Source organism: Coturnix japonica, chromosome 9, assembly GCF_054131305.1.
Source record: "Coturnix japonica strain WE chromosome 9, WE-NBRP24, whole genome shotgun sequence".
NCBI classification, from domain to species: domain Eukaryota; kingdom Metazoa; phylum Chordata; class Aves; order Galliformes; family Phasianidae; genus Coturnix; species Coturnix japonica.
In genome coordinates this window covers 10,474,320-10,492,432 of record NC_140671.1, presented here as the reverse complement: position 1 = coordinate 10,492,432, position 18,113 = coordinate 10,474,320, and the positions used below count along the sequence as shown (strand labels likewise).

The following is an 18,113-nucleotide window of genomic DNA, read 5'->3' as shown; positions in this document are numbered from 1 at the left end:
GAAAGCACTCACACCCTTCGCTCTGCTGCTCAGAAATAGCCGGTGTGCTCAGCTCTCAAGTGGTCTTACAGGAAAAGCCAGCTGGCCTACACAGTGAGCTGCAGGAGCTCCAAGCCTGCCACTGCTCCTCCAACAAGACATGTTGCTGCCAGGCAGAAGAGGAAAGGCACAGCAGGGGAAGCACTGCCCGCAGGAGCTGGGTGTTCCCCAAACTGAGCTACACCTACACAGTGAGCATTCCTCTCCTCTCTTTTGGCAGTACCTACGAAGAATACGAATAGAATTCACAGAATCACCAAGGTTGGAAAAGACTTTTAAGATCATCCAGTCCAACCATCCACCTATCAGCAATATTTCCCAATAAACCACATTCCTTGCTGCAACATCTAAACGTTTCTTGAAGACAACAAAGAGGGGACAAGATTTACTCCTAAATCTTTACTCCTGGACTTTGACACTGTCTCCCACAACACTCTTGTGGAGAAGCTGGCTGCCCATGGTCTGGATGGGCATATGCTCTGCTGGGTGAAACACTGGCTGGATGGTTGGGCCCAAAGAGTTGTGGTCAATGGAGTTGAATCCAGTTGGTGGCTGGTCCTGTACTTGGCATTGGTGAGGCCTCACCTCGAGTGCTGTGTTCAGTTTTGGGCACCTCAGTACAAAAACGACATGGAGGTACTGGAGCAGGTCTAGAGAAGGGCACGGGGCTTGTGAAGGGCTTGGAATATCAGCCCTATGAGGAGAGGCTGAGGGAGCTGGGGCTGTTTAGTCTGGGAAAAAGGTGGCTGAGGGGAGACATTATTGCTCTATTCCAGTATCTGAAAGGCGCTTACAGTGAGAGCAGGGCAAGTCTCTTCTCACTGATGACAGGATGAGGGGAAATGGCCTCAAGTTGCGCCAAGGCAAGTTTAGGTTGGTTGGATATTAGGAAACACTTCTCTACAGGAAGGGCAGTTAAACACTGGAATAGGCTCCCCAAGGAAGTGGCTGAGTCACCATCCCTGGATGTGTTTAAGAGTCGTTTAAATGCGGTGCTCGGAGATATGATTTAGCAGAGGGTTGTTAGAGTTAGGGTACTATGGTTAGGCTGTGGTTGGACTTGATGATCTTTCAGGTCTTTTCCAACCTGAGTAATTCTGTAATTCTATGATTCTAAAGAACACAAAAAGGCTGCAAATCACACAGTGCTCCTCCTTCCACACTCTGCAGGTGGAGGTTCAGGCTACTACCTCCAGCACTCCAACAAAAGCCACGCTACATTTCCCATACAGAAGGCTCTCCGTTTTCAAGTCCATGCAATTACTTCATCGGCCATTCTCAAAGTGCTGGTGAGTAAAGGCAGAGCAGATGAGAAGATACAAACAGCGCGCACCATGTTACTGGCACTAATAAAGTGAACAGGAGAGGAGGAAGACAAGGAAAAGGAAAGGGCAAAAATCTATTTTTTCCACAGTAGGATGCAGTGTAGCGCTGGAATACCTCACACATGACATAATACTCTAAAAGAAAGTACTTACACATGCTTCTCAAAAACATCTACATCTGTTCTACATGGATCTCTATCTATCCTTTACATAGGAAAGGAACATGTGGGGTTTCTGAAACAGTACATCAAATATTATCACAGATCACAAAGCCTCAGAGATCAGTGCCAGCACAGGGAAGCCAAGGAAAAACCATGTTAAGTGTAGAAACCGGCCATCCACCAGGAACATACAATAGGAGGATGACAAAAACAAACAACAAACAAACCCCAAAACAAGTTGCCAACAGCAACACACACTTGGTCAGCAGAGCAATAACCACAGATCAGCTGCAGAAGCCGTGGGCACATTCCTACATACACAGCTTCTGGGAGCCCAGAACACTCCATCCATATGAGAGATGGAATATCCCTAGAAAGAAAAGTGCACAGAAGCCACCAGAGCCACAACTGATCTAACATCACAGTAACACGTGTTGGGAGCAATTCTATAGGCTGAGAGGTATGGCCAATGACCCCAAGCTGAGCTGGGCTGGCAGTGAGTGCCCACATGAGCAATGAGTCCCAAAAAAGGGGGAGAAGTCTGGGGAGTGCTGAGGTTGGCAACATAAAGTAATATCTCAAGACATCTCACGTCCTGGCCAAAGCAGGAAAGCCTGTTTGGTGTATTTATTCGTATGTGTGTCTTTCTGTTTGTATTAGGTGAACATCAATACTGACACTTCACAACTTCCAGAGTTTGCTCCATGTTAATTACAACTGAATTCAAGACAAGATCTAAATACAGAAGTAGTACACAAGAGAAGCTGGCAGCAGGCAGTGTATATCTTGTGCCTCTATAGGCAGCTTTCTATTTACACTAACATCACTGAGGTACCTGCACCCTCATTGAGGCTCTTCATATTCACTTACTTAAATCAGCATTACTCCCTAGTTCTAAGTCCTCCATCTGAAGCTGGGCATTACAACCCAGACAGCCCGTGGCTCTGGAGACTAAATGGAAAAACATCCACAGTCAGCAGTGCAGATGGGGCAGGAGGGAAAGGCACAGCTGAGTGCAGCGGGGGGTCCCCTTAGGGACAGCCCTCATCACACAGAACAGGAATTACACTGTGTGCAGAAGCTGCTGATCGCTGTAGGGCAGCACACGCGAGCAGTGCTGCCAAAAGCAGTTCTGGCCTTCCCATCAGCCTGCGCCTGGCTTCACCCCATCCTGCTTTACGGCAGTGCTGCTGTCTGCATGCACTCATAACCAGGGGAGCCGACTAAAAATCAGAAGTATCTATTGAACGTTTTTTTCCCCTCCACTCAGATCAGTCCTCAAGCCAGGTTCATTACATAGCCAGGGAATTGCCTATAGCACTAAGACAGGACAGCAGAGCGGGTCAGGGAGGGCAGCACTGCTGCAGGTTTCGTGCAGCCCCAAGGCAGACACTGATACCAGCAGCCTTGGTTTCTGTCTGAGCACAGAACTGTGAACATACAGCTTTTTGCTCACAACTGTTCAGAAATGAATGCAGGCTAAAGCAAAAGTCATTCCAGGTGATGAAATCTGTTGTGTTTCTTGCACCTTCTCCCACATGCACAGTTTCAGCTTATTACAGATGTTGCAATTTTCTTAATGCTAAAAATCATGACAAAGAAAGAACTTAGAAACACTTACAATTAACCAACATTGTTAGTAAATCACGTGTTATGCAAAAGACTGTATGCTTTGTAAGGGAACATATGTTCTGGAGGGCTGTGCTGCAAAGGGTCCAACTCAACCAACTTAATAAAATGAAACTCTTATCTGTGAACAGCAGTTGGTCACAGAATGAAGAGTTTGGGAGAAGGCTGTTCTGTATATGCCAGGCCAAGCCCATGAGGAAACAAAGAAATCAGACCTCTGTCTAACAACATCCAAATCTCTAACATTCAGCTTGCAACAGCAGAATTCCTAAGACACTGGAGATCTGGTTCTGATACAACCCAAGGCAGCTATTGGGGTAAAAGGGTCAGCATTCAAACCCAAAATGCAAGGGAGGCAGCTGAACACATTCAAACCATAACCAAGAAATAGCTAATGATGAAAACACAGCCATGTCAATGCTTTCATTCACTGACATGGCCAGAGAGCACCACACATGGCTCTCAGCAAAGCGGGAGAACAGAAGCTTCCCTCCTTATGGGTGACTGTCTTAATCACTGCACTCTGCAGGGCAAAACAGCTTCAAACACAACAAAACAAAAATAACAGAAAAAAAAAGAGCTAAGATTATTCAACCCTCTGATACCCCCTGTGTACAGAAGGGAGTAGAGACAGAGAAAGCAAATTTGCACCTTCTCTTGCAGCCATTACTCTGCAGCCTTAAATACAGACAACACCGCCACACGATCTGCAGCAGCCGAGGGCTGGAGCCATTTTAACTCCAAGACAGCATTCAGCTCCGTAAATCCCCAGTAGAGATAAAACCGAAGCTCCAATTCCTTCCCCTCCCCTCAGGCTTAAATCAGAACAGGCAGGCAGGGTCTTCTGCTGATCTCATAGTGCTCCATTCAGATTGGCAGAGTTTCGGCTGCTAAAAAATCACAATTCCCCAGCAACATTTCACACAGCACAACTTGATTCTGGCACAATCCCAGCAACCCTGAGGATTTAATTAGTGCTGTGTAGCCACTGTGACTATTTTCCTCTTCTGCGGTCCTTGCAGATGGAACACAAACAAAACAGATCTTCTGCCACCTCTTTCTTGTGCTCATCACCATCTAATGCTTTTCCCCCACAAGACGTACATAGTCCAAACCATAGACCATTTCTAAATTAACTTCCCAGAAGACTTAAGAAAGTCCACCTGTTTTATCACAGAGCTTGGACAGATCACACCAGAACACAGCAGGAGCAGCAGAAGGCTGGCAAAACCTTGTGTTTGGGCACACTAAGCATACAGCAGAGTTTTCAGATGAAGTTATTTAACCACACAGCTTTTTTTCCTGCTTCATATAGCACAAATGAATGTGAAAATCTAAGGCAGACTCAGGCCACAGAGTGTGGGAGATCAGCACTCCAGAGCATCCAAAGCAGGAGAGACATACAGAAATGGAGATGAAGATCTACAGAACAGGCATGGAAGTGGTCTGAAAGCTGAGCTGTGTCTGGTTCTCTTAGATTAAGTGCCCAGACCACCTCAAAGGCTGTCAGTGCGACACTGCTCAGGTTGTTGTCATCTCTCTCAATTCCCTGACTCAAAGATGAAAAGAAAGGGTCATTAAAATACTTCCCAGCTACCTGTCCAAATGGCAATTCTACAGACCAGTTAATGTCAGCCTGAAGGGGTACAAAAAAGAAAATGGCTTTTTTGTAAGAAAGATGCTAAGGTGTTCAGGTTTGCTTAGAATCCCTATTTATTTCCTAGTTTTCTCGAGGTTGCTGAAATCTAAACCATTTCTCTAGTCTCCATTTTTGCTTATTTCTGTATCAAACCATACTTGACAAGTGTCTTTAATCTACAATTTACACTTTGAATTGGAACACAGAAAATGTAAATGTCACAAATATATTTGCCAATTTTATTAGTCGCATCTTAGAGAGCTCCATTCCAGTAAGTAGCTGCGCTGAAGCCACTGGAGACTCATACTGAGGACTACTCACAGGAGGAGAAATCTGCATAAGAAAGCCCTTAGTTCATAGTCCAGGAATTTAAACTGTAGTTAAAGGTGCCATGGGAATTGCACCACCATTTTAATTAAATGCTATAAGATCTTGCAGACAGATTCAAGATTAGCACCATCTGTTTTGGTTCTGAGTGTTCCATTTCACTACATCATCCACGCACAGCAACAAAATACCATTTCACACTCTACTCAGCCATTCAAACACCAGATTACATTTAAGTCAGCCCCACTATGAAGAGACTTAACAATGCCGTAGCAACCTGTGCTTATGGAAGGGATGGGAGGGGGGGTTAACAGCACATGTTGACAACAACTCCTATCCCCCATTCCCACTGAAATAAAATATTTAGTAACATCTGCCTAAGTCCCTGTCAAGTGAATAGGAAGAACAAAGGCAAGGAAAATACACGTACACCCCAAGGAACAGAGGAGACTGATTCACTAAAGGAAACAATTGGGGCAGTACCATCTCCTCCAGCAAGGAGCCAAGCAGCAACACACAGCCCTCCCATCTTTTTTGCTTCTGGCTTTTTAACTCATCCGGTTTAAAAATAAAAAAAGAAGTAATAATAAAACAAACATCCTCAACCCCATGCAGTCTCTCAAAATCAGACCATTTACAAAGCTGTGTATTACCATTGCCCTGCTTACCCTGTCCATTTAGGAAGAGGGGACAGGTTTGTGCCTCCTTCCTTCAGGGCTCCTTCCTGCTGCCCATTCCCAAGGGGAAGTGCACTGCGCTCAATGGGTTGTATTGCATCAATTTGTATTGAATGGCATCTGCTGGACACTGACTGACAGACCAGCATGAAAAGAACCACATAAACAATGATCTGTACCAAACCTAGTCATGCTTTGAATTCAAGAAAGGAAAAACACCAACAGATTATAAATAAATAGTCTAATACTGAAATGGCATCCACATGGCCAACACGAATACTACATTATGCTCAGTGCTCTGAAGAGCAGAACTCAGCTGAGTGCCATTCCCTTCCACATGCACCCGCTCAGCAGCAGAACAACACATCTGATGCCTGCTCTGCACCAAGGGCACAGTCCAGCGGCTGAAGAAGGGAAACAGGACAGCCACCAACAATCCCAGAGAAACAAGGATGAATACGACAGCCCCTCTGCTGATCTGTTCTTAAAGTCAGCATGCACCTGAGTGCTCCCTCATGCAGCACCAGAGGCCAGCAAAGCATGTTGGCCCCACAGCACACAGCCCTCCTCTCTGTACTCCAACACACACTGTCTGCACACCACTGCCCCAGAGCTGTGTGTGACACGCCAGCCCAGCAGTACGTGTGTGCCAGCTCTTATCTCCTCCAGGTAACCAAGATCCTATTATCAGAAATTCTCCTGATGAAGTTTATATGTGCCATCATTTGAGATAGTGCATCCTAGTGCCAAAGACCAGAAAAACTCCTAAAAACATCCGCACATACCATTATTAAGAGCAACAAACCAACAGCGTGAGCTATCATGCCTAAGATGTAAACACTAGTGACAGAAAGGAGGTTTTTTTCTGTCTCCCAGCTGTCAGCACAATCCCATGTATGAGGGAGAAGAGGCAGCTAGGAAGATTAAGGGATTGTTGCAGAAAACAGAAGTCAGAGCAGTCTCAAAAGGAATTTGAGGTGGAAAATATAAAAGGACCCCAGTAAGAATGCTCAGGTTTCAGCAGTTCTGGCAGATATAGGAGCTACCAAAGAAGTTTTGAGTGGCAAGCATAAAAGAAAGAATAATGCGATACAAAGGCCCAAATTGCTGATATGTATCCCAAGAGCCATACAATTTCTGGGTTAAGTACCAAAATAAAAGTCTAAAATAGAAGCCAGCAGAAGGAAGATGAACAGGCACACACTGACACAGGAAGAGCAACAGCACCTTCCTGGAGTCTAATCTCTCAGACAGCTCCAGCCCAGCATCGCCTGAACTTGAGCTGCAGTGCAAAAATGGGTGAACAAGGGAAGACTAATAAAGCATATACTGATTGCTAATAAACATTTAAGAAGAGTTTTACAAGTCAAATAGCTACAGGTCAAGAGAGAAGAGCACTGCTGTGTATTAACAGACACCCAAGAGGGAAAAGGAGAGGAGAATACGTTTGCTATTGTAAAAGGGGACACCTGGAATCAATGTAGAGAAAAGTGTTTCACAAGATTTTCCACAGATACTAAAATGAAGGAGGAGGAGACCAGCAAAATGACAGAATCTGCTTACAAAATTGAGATGGAAGGATAAGAGCCCACTGCAATTGGGCTTAAAATTGCACACCACGTAAGAAATCAAACCAGGTAAACATGACATAAATTGAGGGTGTAGGCACACAAACAAGAAAAACAGAACAAAAGGAATTTGTGCAAGACAACCTTCAGGCTCCATCAAGATGTCCTCAGTGCAGTGAATGGCTTTGGTTAACAAAGCTCCAGCAGCACCCAGCTCTCAGTATGGCTCCTCAGCTCCTCTATGCAGGAAGGGCTACACCAAGTTCACCTGACAGACCTGAGACGATAACGTGGAAGCCCAGCTGGTGGCCAAAGGGCAGAAATTCAGCTGCTACCTGAAAAGATGCTCTCAAGTCAGAAATACTAAAGATATGACAGCAAGATCTTCTCAAGTAAACGTGCTACTGAAGCCCAGGGGGACACACAGCTGCACACGCTTGTTCCTTCTGCTCCTTGGGCTGTTACAAATCCATGATATTGTTAGCTACCATGCTAGAGTCAACACCAGCATAAGAAAAACTGCGGAAAGCCGAAAAGCCAATTCCAAGAACAAAACAGGTGCTGAATGCATAGGAATATAGCTCTCATTGGATGCTACTGGACAAGATCTACCTGTGTCCATGGAGAACTTACTGACCCATGTAAAACAAAAGCAGACTAAAGTACTCAAAAGCCAGATGCGGTGGGTTTTGCTTCCATTTTGGGTGTTTTTATGCAATAGAGAGGAAGAAGTAGAACAATTACATACACCAGAACTGAACAGGGAGGATAAATAAAGATATGCCACTGTATGCTGCAGAATGTCTGCAAGCAAAATGTCGCTGCTGAGGAGAGAAGGAAGGAATTGAATACCCTATTTCAACCTGAACAAGCCCTAGGGTTAGGTAATTAATAACATATAATCCAGCTCCTCTACCAGCTTGTAAAATTCTCCTTTAGTGGTTCACATCCTTCAACAAGAACTTGTGGTAACTTCTTCCTAATATGATGTTCCCTAAGTTCTGCAGGTCGTGCTATGACCACAATTACACCGAGCAGGCTAAAGGTACAACAGAGCTCCACAAAGCCCCAGCCAGCTCCTTCACAAAGGGAATCAATTGTATTTTAACTTGTGACTAGATAGCTGAGAGCAGAGAAAATGAAAACCACCACTGTGCTTTTTCATCACTTCTAATAGCACAGAAAAGAAATCAAACCCACGTGCAATAGACTGCCAAAGAATCCTTTCCCTCACTCTGAATGCTCAGGTCTGCAGTCCCCTTCAAAAAGACATTGCTGGCACTAAGGAACTGCCCATTTTCCAAATTAAAAAGTAAATCCTCTCTTATGGAGAATTTATCCAGTGTATTCAGAAAAGAAAGCAAAACATACGTCAGTAGCCACAAGAGAGCCAAATTACACGCAAATACGAAAGTGAAGGATTCTTCTCTCTTCCTTCAACTTTTATTTTTAACCGAAGGAAGGAAATATCAAACATCAGTCTTACAATGGACTATCAGATGTTTCCCAAACAAAGTAATCTAACACATGAGCAGTAAAAGGCAAAAAAAAAAAAAAAAAAAAGAGAAGGGGGAGGAGGAGAGGAAATAACAAGCAAAGTAGAGTAAACTTTGACCCACTGAGTTCAGGAATGCAGCTCTTTTCCTTTATGTAAAAAAAAAAAAAAAAAAAAAAAAAAAAAGAGAGAGAATGAAAAAGAAGAATCTGCACTAGGAGCTCAGAACACTGTCACACCCCACCACCAAGCAGTACGGCTGCAAGAGCAGCAGCTCAGGGATTGCTCCATGCACAGAGAGCAACCACAGCCTGACCCACAGTGTGTCCTGACAGCCCTGCAAGGCACCAACACCAGCAGGGGCACCAAGCGAAGCCCCACTTGTCAGGCAGGCTGCCAAAACCCCTTCAAAAAGGAAAAACAGGAGCATAGATTTGGATAAAGGAGTTCTCTCAAGAACTCTTCCTTAACATACAAAGTGCAAATAAATCTACTATATAACTGGTCATGCAGGTTCCTTTTGCCAGTTTTCTTCCTGTCACTCCTGCACACACGTGATCCCAGAACTCCCACCCCCCCCCCCCTTACTCCCCAGAAGGGAATTCTGGAAATTCACAGAACTCAAAATGTTATTTAAAGACAAAATTTAATAATCAGAAACATTGGACAAACTCAGAAGCAATTAGCCGACTCTGCCAGCAAACAAATTGTTTGATGTATAAAGGTGTTGGCATGGTTACTACAAGACATTCCTGGAATGGATTTTATGGCTTCCCCAGAATCAGCTACAAGTTGTGGAACACAGCAGACATGCAGAATGAGACATACAAGAACCCAGCAGCAAGAGGCTGCAGCTGTACAGAACAGGCTCAGGGCTTCCTAGCAAACCAGAGGTTCCAATGAGGTAAAAAGCAGGGTTTTATACTGTCACAAAGCAACATATTATCAAAAAGCAGGAGAATTCAATGTCTGGATCACTAGTACAGAAGAGTTTTCCTATAAATTTCCTTTTCAATCCACTATTTTGTCAAAATACTGTATTTTGTGAGCAAACATGGAGCTGTAAGAACAGTCAACACGGCAACAACTGCAACACAACTCTCTTCAAAGTAAAGGATGAATTAAATAAAGTTGTACTGAATGAGCGTTCAATCTCTTCTCCCATACAGCCATTGCACCCAGCTTCAACCCACACCACTGTCTGAACACGGGGTGGGGGGAGACAATACAGGAGACGGAGGGGTGCAGTGCTGCGGGGGGTGAGAGGGGACAGGAGTTCTCTGATGCAGGCATACATAGGAGCTGAGTATTGCCATGGGCACATGGCACAGAAAGGAACACAGAGAGGGAAAAAACACTCCTTCTTCCTGTATTGTTTTCGTCTTGTCATAGAACGCTAAGAGCAGTACACAGCACTGCCATGGGGGCTGATGAAAGAAAGCAAAGTTCCTTGTGAAAAGTGACACAGAACTTCTCTTATTTTAAATAAAAACCTCAACTGGTGAGGACTGTCCATTTTTCTCCAGTTTTGTAAGATGATTAAGTCCATTCCTTCGCACTGGAACAAGGTGTTTGCATATGTTTGACCTCGTTGATGTAAATATTGCCTAGAGGCACATAATGCAGCAGCAGCACCATAAAACTTCCTGTTTCAAAGAAACAAAGGAGAGAATGCCACCAAACACTCAAATCACATTTCCATACACACTATTGCGATTCTGCTCAGGAAAGTGAATGAAGCCACAAATTAGCAGTGACTACAGAAGAAGCACACAACTGACACAGACACAGAGCAGCAGAGGAATATAAAGATTTGAAGGAGTATAATGCTACACTGGTCAGCCCCAAAGACAACCCCCTACTCGTGTTACTGGGCTGCCTGCAGGCAGCGTGCTCACAAGATTAAGAAAACTGCTATTGCAGTTCTACAGACCCCTGAGCGTGCAGGCATAAAGTGGGAACATTCCTGCATTAGGAAGGAACAACTAGAGAAAACAAATAAAACAATAAGAAGTTACTCGTTAGTATCTGATGGCACCGGCCTCTGCAGGAGGTAGCACTCAGTGCGAAGGCAGAGAAGAAGCCGGACCAAAGGCTCTGGAAGCAAAATCACAGTAACCAGAGGAGATGGAGCAGCAGTGGAAGAATGCAGAGAAGCAGAATGATCCCAGCCACAGGACAAGAGAAAACTGCAGCAGCACTCCTGGTATGAGCAGGGAAGTGTTCAGCAGAAGGATGCTGTCCTGACCAAGCAGGTACATATGAGGTGGGGGGGTTCCCTGCAGTGAGCAAGGGAGATGGGAGACAAGGTGGAGAGTTCTCAGCCCATAACCAGAAAGCTTATCAAACAGGCCTAAGTGTTTAACTTCTTTCAAGCATGCCATTCTGCTCACACTGATACCTCCTAGCACTTACAGAAGGGCTATCTACACCCTACACCCCCCACACCACAAATTCTCTTCATCCAGTGACCAAATCCAATTGTGTTAGTACAGTCAGCAGACACAGATCACAAAAGTTTCTCCGATAAAATTCAAATATTTCAGTTTCTATAGATTTCTTCAAGACAATTACATTTCAAAGAAGGAAAATGATAGCAAAAAGGCTCATATACAGCATGGACAAGTTCTTCCTTTTAACTCTTTCACATGAGGAATTGCTCTCAGAAGCAACGAATGGAAAAACAAAGACTTAAGATCAAAATGTTTTTGGTAACAAGGGTTGTGATGTCAGTACTGCACAATTACGTAGAACATCCTAGAAATATTGCATCTTTTCAGCCAGGATAAGTGAAATTTACAACTCCTGATCAGCAGCTTGTTTGTTTTATAACACATCAGCCTAATACTGAGTATTTTCTTATGTTCACATTCACGGTGGCCCCTCCCTGAGGGCCTGTGCTGTCACCAGCAGCACTGAGAAGACTGACAGCTGCAGGAGACGAGTACATTCAGAAGCTAAGCAGGATTTCATAGAGCCTCGCTCAGACACTTCCCACCAGCCAGCCTGGGCTTTTGGCATATTTGGTCCCAACCTGGAAATGTAACTCCTACACACTCGGTTTCCTTGTGCAGCGCTCAGAAAAGGTTACTTACCTAACTCAGTCATTAATTCCACTCCCAAAGGTGAGCAAGCTGGATGTGACATGCTTTGAATGCAGCTCTGTCCTAATCTCTTTAGATACCTGCATTCATTTTGTTTAAACTCACACCTGAATAGACTCCATGGAACTCCTGAATGCCCTCTGACTGCTTTCCAAAAAGGTTTCAAAGGGAGCTTTTCTACTTCCATCCCATTACCCAATAAAATTCAGGATAAAAGGTAACCAAAGAATCAAATATTGATGGAAAATTTGACAGGTTAAATCCATTCCTTGAATATATCTGTGTAAAGTCACACCTACTTAAAGCCTGAAAAAAGCAATATACTGACCGGGCTGTGACACAACCACCTGCATGCTGCAGTAACAGCCTGCTGCTCAGATAATCCCACAAGCAAGGCCTGGTTAATTCACTACTGCTTATGGATTTGACTGTGCAATCAATTGTTTACTATGAAGTCTTTTACTGACAATTATGCAAGGTACCAAGACTGCCTCTACAGCAGTCTCTTCACTCCTGATCTTCACTTCACCATGAAAACCCTTAAAGAAGATATTTCAAATGCCATTTCAGACTCCTTTGACTCCTTTCAGTTTCACTAAAACAGCAGCAAGACTCACCAATGGAAGACAACAACTTCTGTGTCAGTTTGGGAGCCAAACACAGAACCCCAGTGACCCTTATAGTTTATAAATCTGCACTGGAAGGTGATGTGGAGCAGAGACAAACTCCTGCCAGTCAGGCCTCTCTTGCAGCAAGCTCCTGTGAGAATGCATTTAAACACCTGCTCACAACCTCTTTGACAGCAGATTCTATGAAGCATTACATAAATACCTATCACTTCCCAAGCACACAATCAAGTCCTTTCCAGGCTGAAGGCTCCTACAACATCCAGTCTTTCATCACACGAAAGCTACTCCAAACTCACAGTTGCTCCTGACACCCTTGGCTTCATTCTTCCTCCTGGCCCAGCAGGCGTTATGCAACCTCAGCCCAGTTTTGCAGAGCTGTCTCGCGCCTCTTGACCCACCACTGCAGCTCAGGCAGGCAGAAGAGCCACACACTCCCTTGCACACCTTCACCTTCATACCATCAACCCTTACAGGAAAAAAATAAAATCAAATTTATTTCAATAAAACTACTTTTATGATATAGGATTATTCACAGGAAGACGGTCTGCCAGCTGGGCTGAAGTTTCAGTACAAAGGGCATTACTTCAGAACACGTGGTTTCTAAGTTGTTATTAGCCAACACTCTGTATTTAAATAAACTGCCCCTTAACAATCGCTTGCTTAGCAATGTTGACAAACAGGCACTCTTTTCCAGCTGCAGACATTCTGACTACTGCTGCAAAAACAGAGTTAGGATAAATACAACTCCTACAGTGATTTCAGACTCTTAATGAGCACAGCCATCAACCTGCTGGGCACCACAGGATGGACACGTTGCCATCTGAAGCATGTTCTGTGACCCTCGTATCGCCTTACTAAGAAACGCTTATGTTTAGGGCAGACATTGAGGTTTCCATGTGCAGGCTGCCTGCCCAACCACTCACATTAACCCACTTCCCACAATGGCTCAGCTTTCTTTGCCAACACAGCACACCATGGAGAGCAGCCCCTCACACCTGCTTGAACACCACTGCTGGTGCCGGACATCACTTCTGATATGTGCACGATCAGAGCTCATTTTATAACCTTAAGACTATGCCTTCCCCTCAGGTGGCATATTTTAAACTAAGAGCCTCTACACATTCCGGGCACCACTGACAAAACGTAAACAGTTACTAGAAAGCTTTAGAAAATATTTTTCATGACAGTAAGATACTTCCAGGAATATTTCCCCATGAAGACTCAAACAAACAGCAGTGCCACCATCTCTCTAAAGTCCATCTACAGCTGACAGACAAACAAGCTGGAAATGATGGGGTGACAAACACCCCAAAGCCAACCTCAGTCGTACAGCACAGCCCAGCTCCTCCGACACAGGAGCTGCTGTTCCTCCTTAGACAAAGGGAATGTTTGTGGGGAAAAACATTGCTTCAACACGAACAAACAGAAGTACTATTTCTGAACTGTAATTCTCCAGGCAAGAACATTTCTTTTTGACTCAGGCCCAAAACGAAGCTGGAGATTTACAATGAACTGTAATACTCAGTGTCTAATGGCAGAATGGGTTTCATACAGCTCAGTAATTCACCTCACTCCTACAAAGTGAATGAGTTCCCATCAACAGCTGATTCATTTGTGCATGTTTCTGTTCTGTTGCACTGAAAGAGTAAGTGATGAGCAAAACTTTCTCCCATTAGTAACCCCAACTACTGCACCTTTAACACTTCATAAGTTTTTAAATGAGTAGGACAATTTGAGGCTGTAAGGTCAGTTCTGCTGGCCACGCACTCCCAGTCCCTATTTCCTTCTTCAGTATCCTTCACTGATACATAAACCATAACAAATATCAATTTACCTGAAAACAAATCACACCAATAGTTAGCACATTTGTATATATATGTATATGTATATATACATATATGTGTGTATATATACATACACACACATACATACAAGTATATACATAATGGATATTCTTCTGTTTGCAAGTAGACCCTGAAAATAATAAAATCATTACAGCTGGATGCACAGTACCACATTACAGGTATGGATGCCTCCCACAAAATTACCTGAGAAACAAAGAGATCACAAATTAAAATCATAATTACTATGAAGCCCACCTGCATTTTGACGGGATCACAGCCCTATTTGAAAAGCTCCCATTTCCCCAGCACAGCAGGGTGAAACACAAAGCAGACAGACCACGCTGCAGTCACTATGTAGTAACTTCAGATCATGACGGATGCCAATTGCATGCCAACCATTATTTCTATTAACCAAAGGCAGACCTGCAGTTTGCAAGTATGTAAAGTTACACACCTCAAAAATAATCACTTTTCCATGAATAAATGGGGACCTCACAGCTCCGTACACAAAGCAGAGAGCACTCCGTTCCTCTGCCCATCCATACAGCCGTCTCCCTCATGCTCACCATTCTTCCTTCACATGTATGAGCAGTACATTCAAAGTCCCCACAACAGCTCCCACAGCTCTGCACACACAGCACTGCTTCCTACATGCAGTTATGGCTCAGAGAGCACCGCCAAGGGAAAGCCCATGCACAAGGCCAGGTGATGGAACAAGTTCATGAAAAAGCCAAAATTAGACTTGCATTCATTCCCACAGAAGGAGGCCGGGACTCCTTTCCCAGTAGCTGAGCGCTGAGGGCTCCTGCTCCACATTCTCCATAGGTATGAACAAAGTAACAAATAAGAGCAACAAAATAACAGAGAAGCCAGCAGACGGAGGCATAACAATGACACACAGCAATGAAAAGAAAAACGTTCAACAAAAACATCATTCACATTTCCAGTCCATTTTCTTCTTTCCCTTCCTTCTTGCAAGACAACCAACAGCACTCCCCTCCTTTCTGCTGGAAATGAGACCCCACCACCACCAGCCACATCCAGCGCTCACAGAGGGGAAGGGCCCAACGCCCCCCCCTCCATCCCCACCCCGCACCGTGCATTCCCACACACACATCAAGCCCCCAACCCCACCTGGCTGCCAGCCCCCCCAGCACGGCCATGCCCAGCCAGAAACAGGGGCTGTGGGCAGCAGGTGCACAGCCTGCTGGTAAACCGGCTTCCAAGGGACGCTGCTTCTGCGTGGAAACAGCCAATAACATAATTCCTGCACCATTAAACCAAACAATCAATCCAAGTACAAAGTTGTCCATTACCAACGACGGAGAAATACAGCATCAGTGCTACCCGGCAGACAACATCTTCGGTTGTTTCACCCCAGGGATGGAATAAATGATTATTTCTGCACCCATGGTGTCCCGGGGCAGGCACTGTGCCAGGCGGGGCCGTACCAGGAGCTGACAGCGGCCCGAGACCCGCGCAGCGCCCCGTGCCCGCCCGCTGCCGCCCTAATGCTGCTGTCACAGCGACAATAGAGCAACCCCGGCCCGGGGGCACCGAGCGGAGACACGGGGAGACACGGAGAGACACGGAGAGACACGGAGAGACACGGCCGAGGGCGCCGCGCCGGGGGAGGGGCCAGCGGAGGAGCAGCCCCACGGCCCGGGCTATAAAGCCCCCGGCAGCCGCACCCGGCGCCAAACCCGCAGCGCCCGGTGCGAGCCGCCGTGCCGGCCCGCCCTCCCCACAACCCCCCCCCCGTTCCCCACCCCTCACCTCCTCGGGCACTCACCAGCGAGAAGAGATTGGAGTGGCAATCCTCCAGGCTGGCCCCGTTCGCCACCCAGTTGGCCGCTGCAGTCATGATCCTCGGCGAGCCCCAGCGCGGGGCATGTCTGAGGAGCGGGGCCCGGCGGCGGGGGGAGGCTGCGGGCGCTGCCGGGCGCTGCCCGCTGCCCCGGGAGCGCTGCTGTGCCGGCGGGCGGGGGGGCGGCGCTCAGGCGGCTCCGGCGGGGGCCCGCTCCGGCGGGGGCCGCTCAGCAGGCGGCGGCGGCGGCGGGCAGCCCTCCCGCGGGCCTCCAGGCCGCCTCAGCACCGCGGAGGAGGTAGAGGAGGAGGAGGAGGAGGAGAGGGGTGGGGGGGCCCGGGGCCCTTCTTCCGCGTCCAGCGCCGGCCCCCCCGGCCGCGGCGGGGCTCGGGGCTCCTCCCGCGGTCCGGCGGCGGCCCCTGCGGGGCGGGGGAGGGCGGCGGGCAGTGGCGGCGACGGCGGGCGGGGGGCGCTGTGCGGAGCCCGTGTCCCTCCCCGCCCCGCCCGGCCGCCCCTCGCTGCTGCCGCCGCTGGCGGTGGGTGGATGGTGTTTTCCTCCTCCTCCTCCTGCTGCCGCCGCCGCCGCCTTGTTTACGCTCCGTGCGGGTCTCCCGGTGCTGCGGGAGGCGGGCGGCGGCCCGGGCCCGGAGTGGGAGCGCTGTCCGTGCCCGTCCTCGCCCCCCTCCGCCTGGCGCTGCCCGCACGGCGGCCCCGCTCACCCGCTCCTCCTCACACACTCGCCTCTGCCTCTCTCCACTCTGACAGCAATGGCGGCCGCCAGCCGCAGCTCGCTTCGCCATTGGTCGGCGCCTCCCCACGTGACTCGCGGCGGAGGGCGGGGGCACGGCGCTGGGGCTCCCCCCGGCCCCTCCCTCCTCCGCCGCAAAGATCCTCCGCGCCGCTGGGGGCGCTGCGCTGGGGGCGCTGTGCCGGGAGCTGGGAGCTGCGGCCGGCAGCGGAGCGGGGCCATCGACCCCGGGCGGGGGAAAGTTGCTGGGCGCCGCCCTGAGGGCTCCGGGCGGGAGGAGCGCGCTGCGGGCGGGGGGCGGCCTCGGGGCGGCCGCTGTGCGGTCGCTGTGCGGTCGCTGTGCCGCCCCTTCCAACCGGCGGTGTCTCGCAGCACCTGCCAAGTCCGCGAACTGGATCCGAGAGCGGGAACGCACGGACAGCCCCGCAGGGTCCCGCTCACAGCGAGAGCTTGGCCCGGCTCGTAGGGCCTCCAAGTGTCCGGAGGAGCTTCGCACACCGATGTGGTGGGACTGGTGTAAAGGGACCTGGGAGATACCCGACGTGTGGAATTCGGATATGAAATCACGGAATCACAGCATCGTAGGGGTTGGAAGGGACCTCCAGAGAACATCGAGTCCAACCCCTGCCAAAGCAGGTTCCCTACAGCAGGTCACTCAGCTCGGCGTCAAGACGGGTCTTGAATATCTCCAGAGAAGGAGACTCCACCACCTCCCTGTGCAGCCTGTCCCAGTGCTCCCTCACCCTCACTGTAAGGACGTTCTTGCTCACATTCATGCAGAACTTCCTATGCTCCAGTTTCTGTCCATTTCCCCTTGTCCTGCCTCCACACACTGCTGAAAAGAGTCTGGCCTCGCCACTTTTCCCCCCACACCTCAGATATTTATAGACCTGGATCAGGTCCCCTCTCAGTTGTCTTTTCTCAAGGCTAAACAGACTCAGTTCACTCAGCCTTTCTTCACATGGGAGATGCTCCAGGCCCTTCACCATCTTTGTAGCCCTCCATCGGACTCTTTCCAAGAGATCTCTGTCTTTTTTGTAAAGCCCAGAACTGGACACAATATTCCAGATGAGGCCTTACCAGGGCAGAGTAGAGGGGGAGGATCACCTCCCTCGACCTGC

The 18,113-nt window shown here is 47.8% G+C and overlaps 1 protein-coding gene across 4 annotated transcripts in view; it reads right to left on the bottom strand.

Moving 5' to 3' along the window:
- The window catches only part of MED13L (mediator complex subunit 13L), a 171,939-nt gene extending 155,380 nt beyond the window's left edge, over positions 1 to 16,559 (bottom strand). For 3 of the 4 annotated variants that reach the window (XR_014931986.1, XR_001558545.3, XM_015878154.3), the window contains exon 1: positions 16,230 to 16,559. Coding sequence is in view for 1 of the 4 variants with exons in the window: in XM_015878154.3 (XP_015733640.1) it covers positions 16,230 to 16,301 (72 nt within the window). In the remaining 3 variants the exon portion in view is untranslated. Of the gene's footprint in view, positions 1 to 15,753; positions 15,897 to 16,229 lie in introns of those variants that run through there. The other variant, XM_085509571.1, reaches the window with a different exon arrangement.
- Positions 16,560 to 18,113: the final 1,554 nt, after the last annotated feature.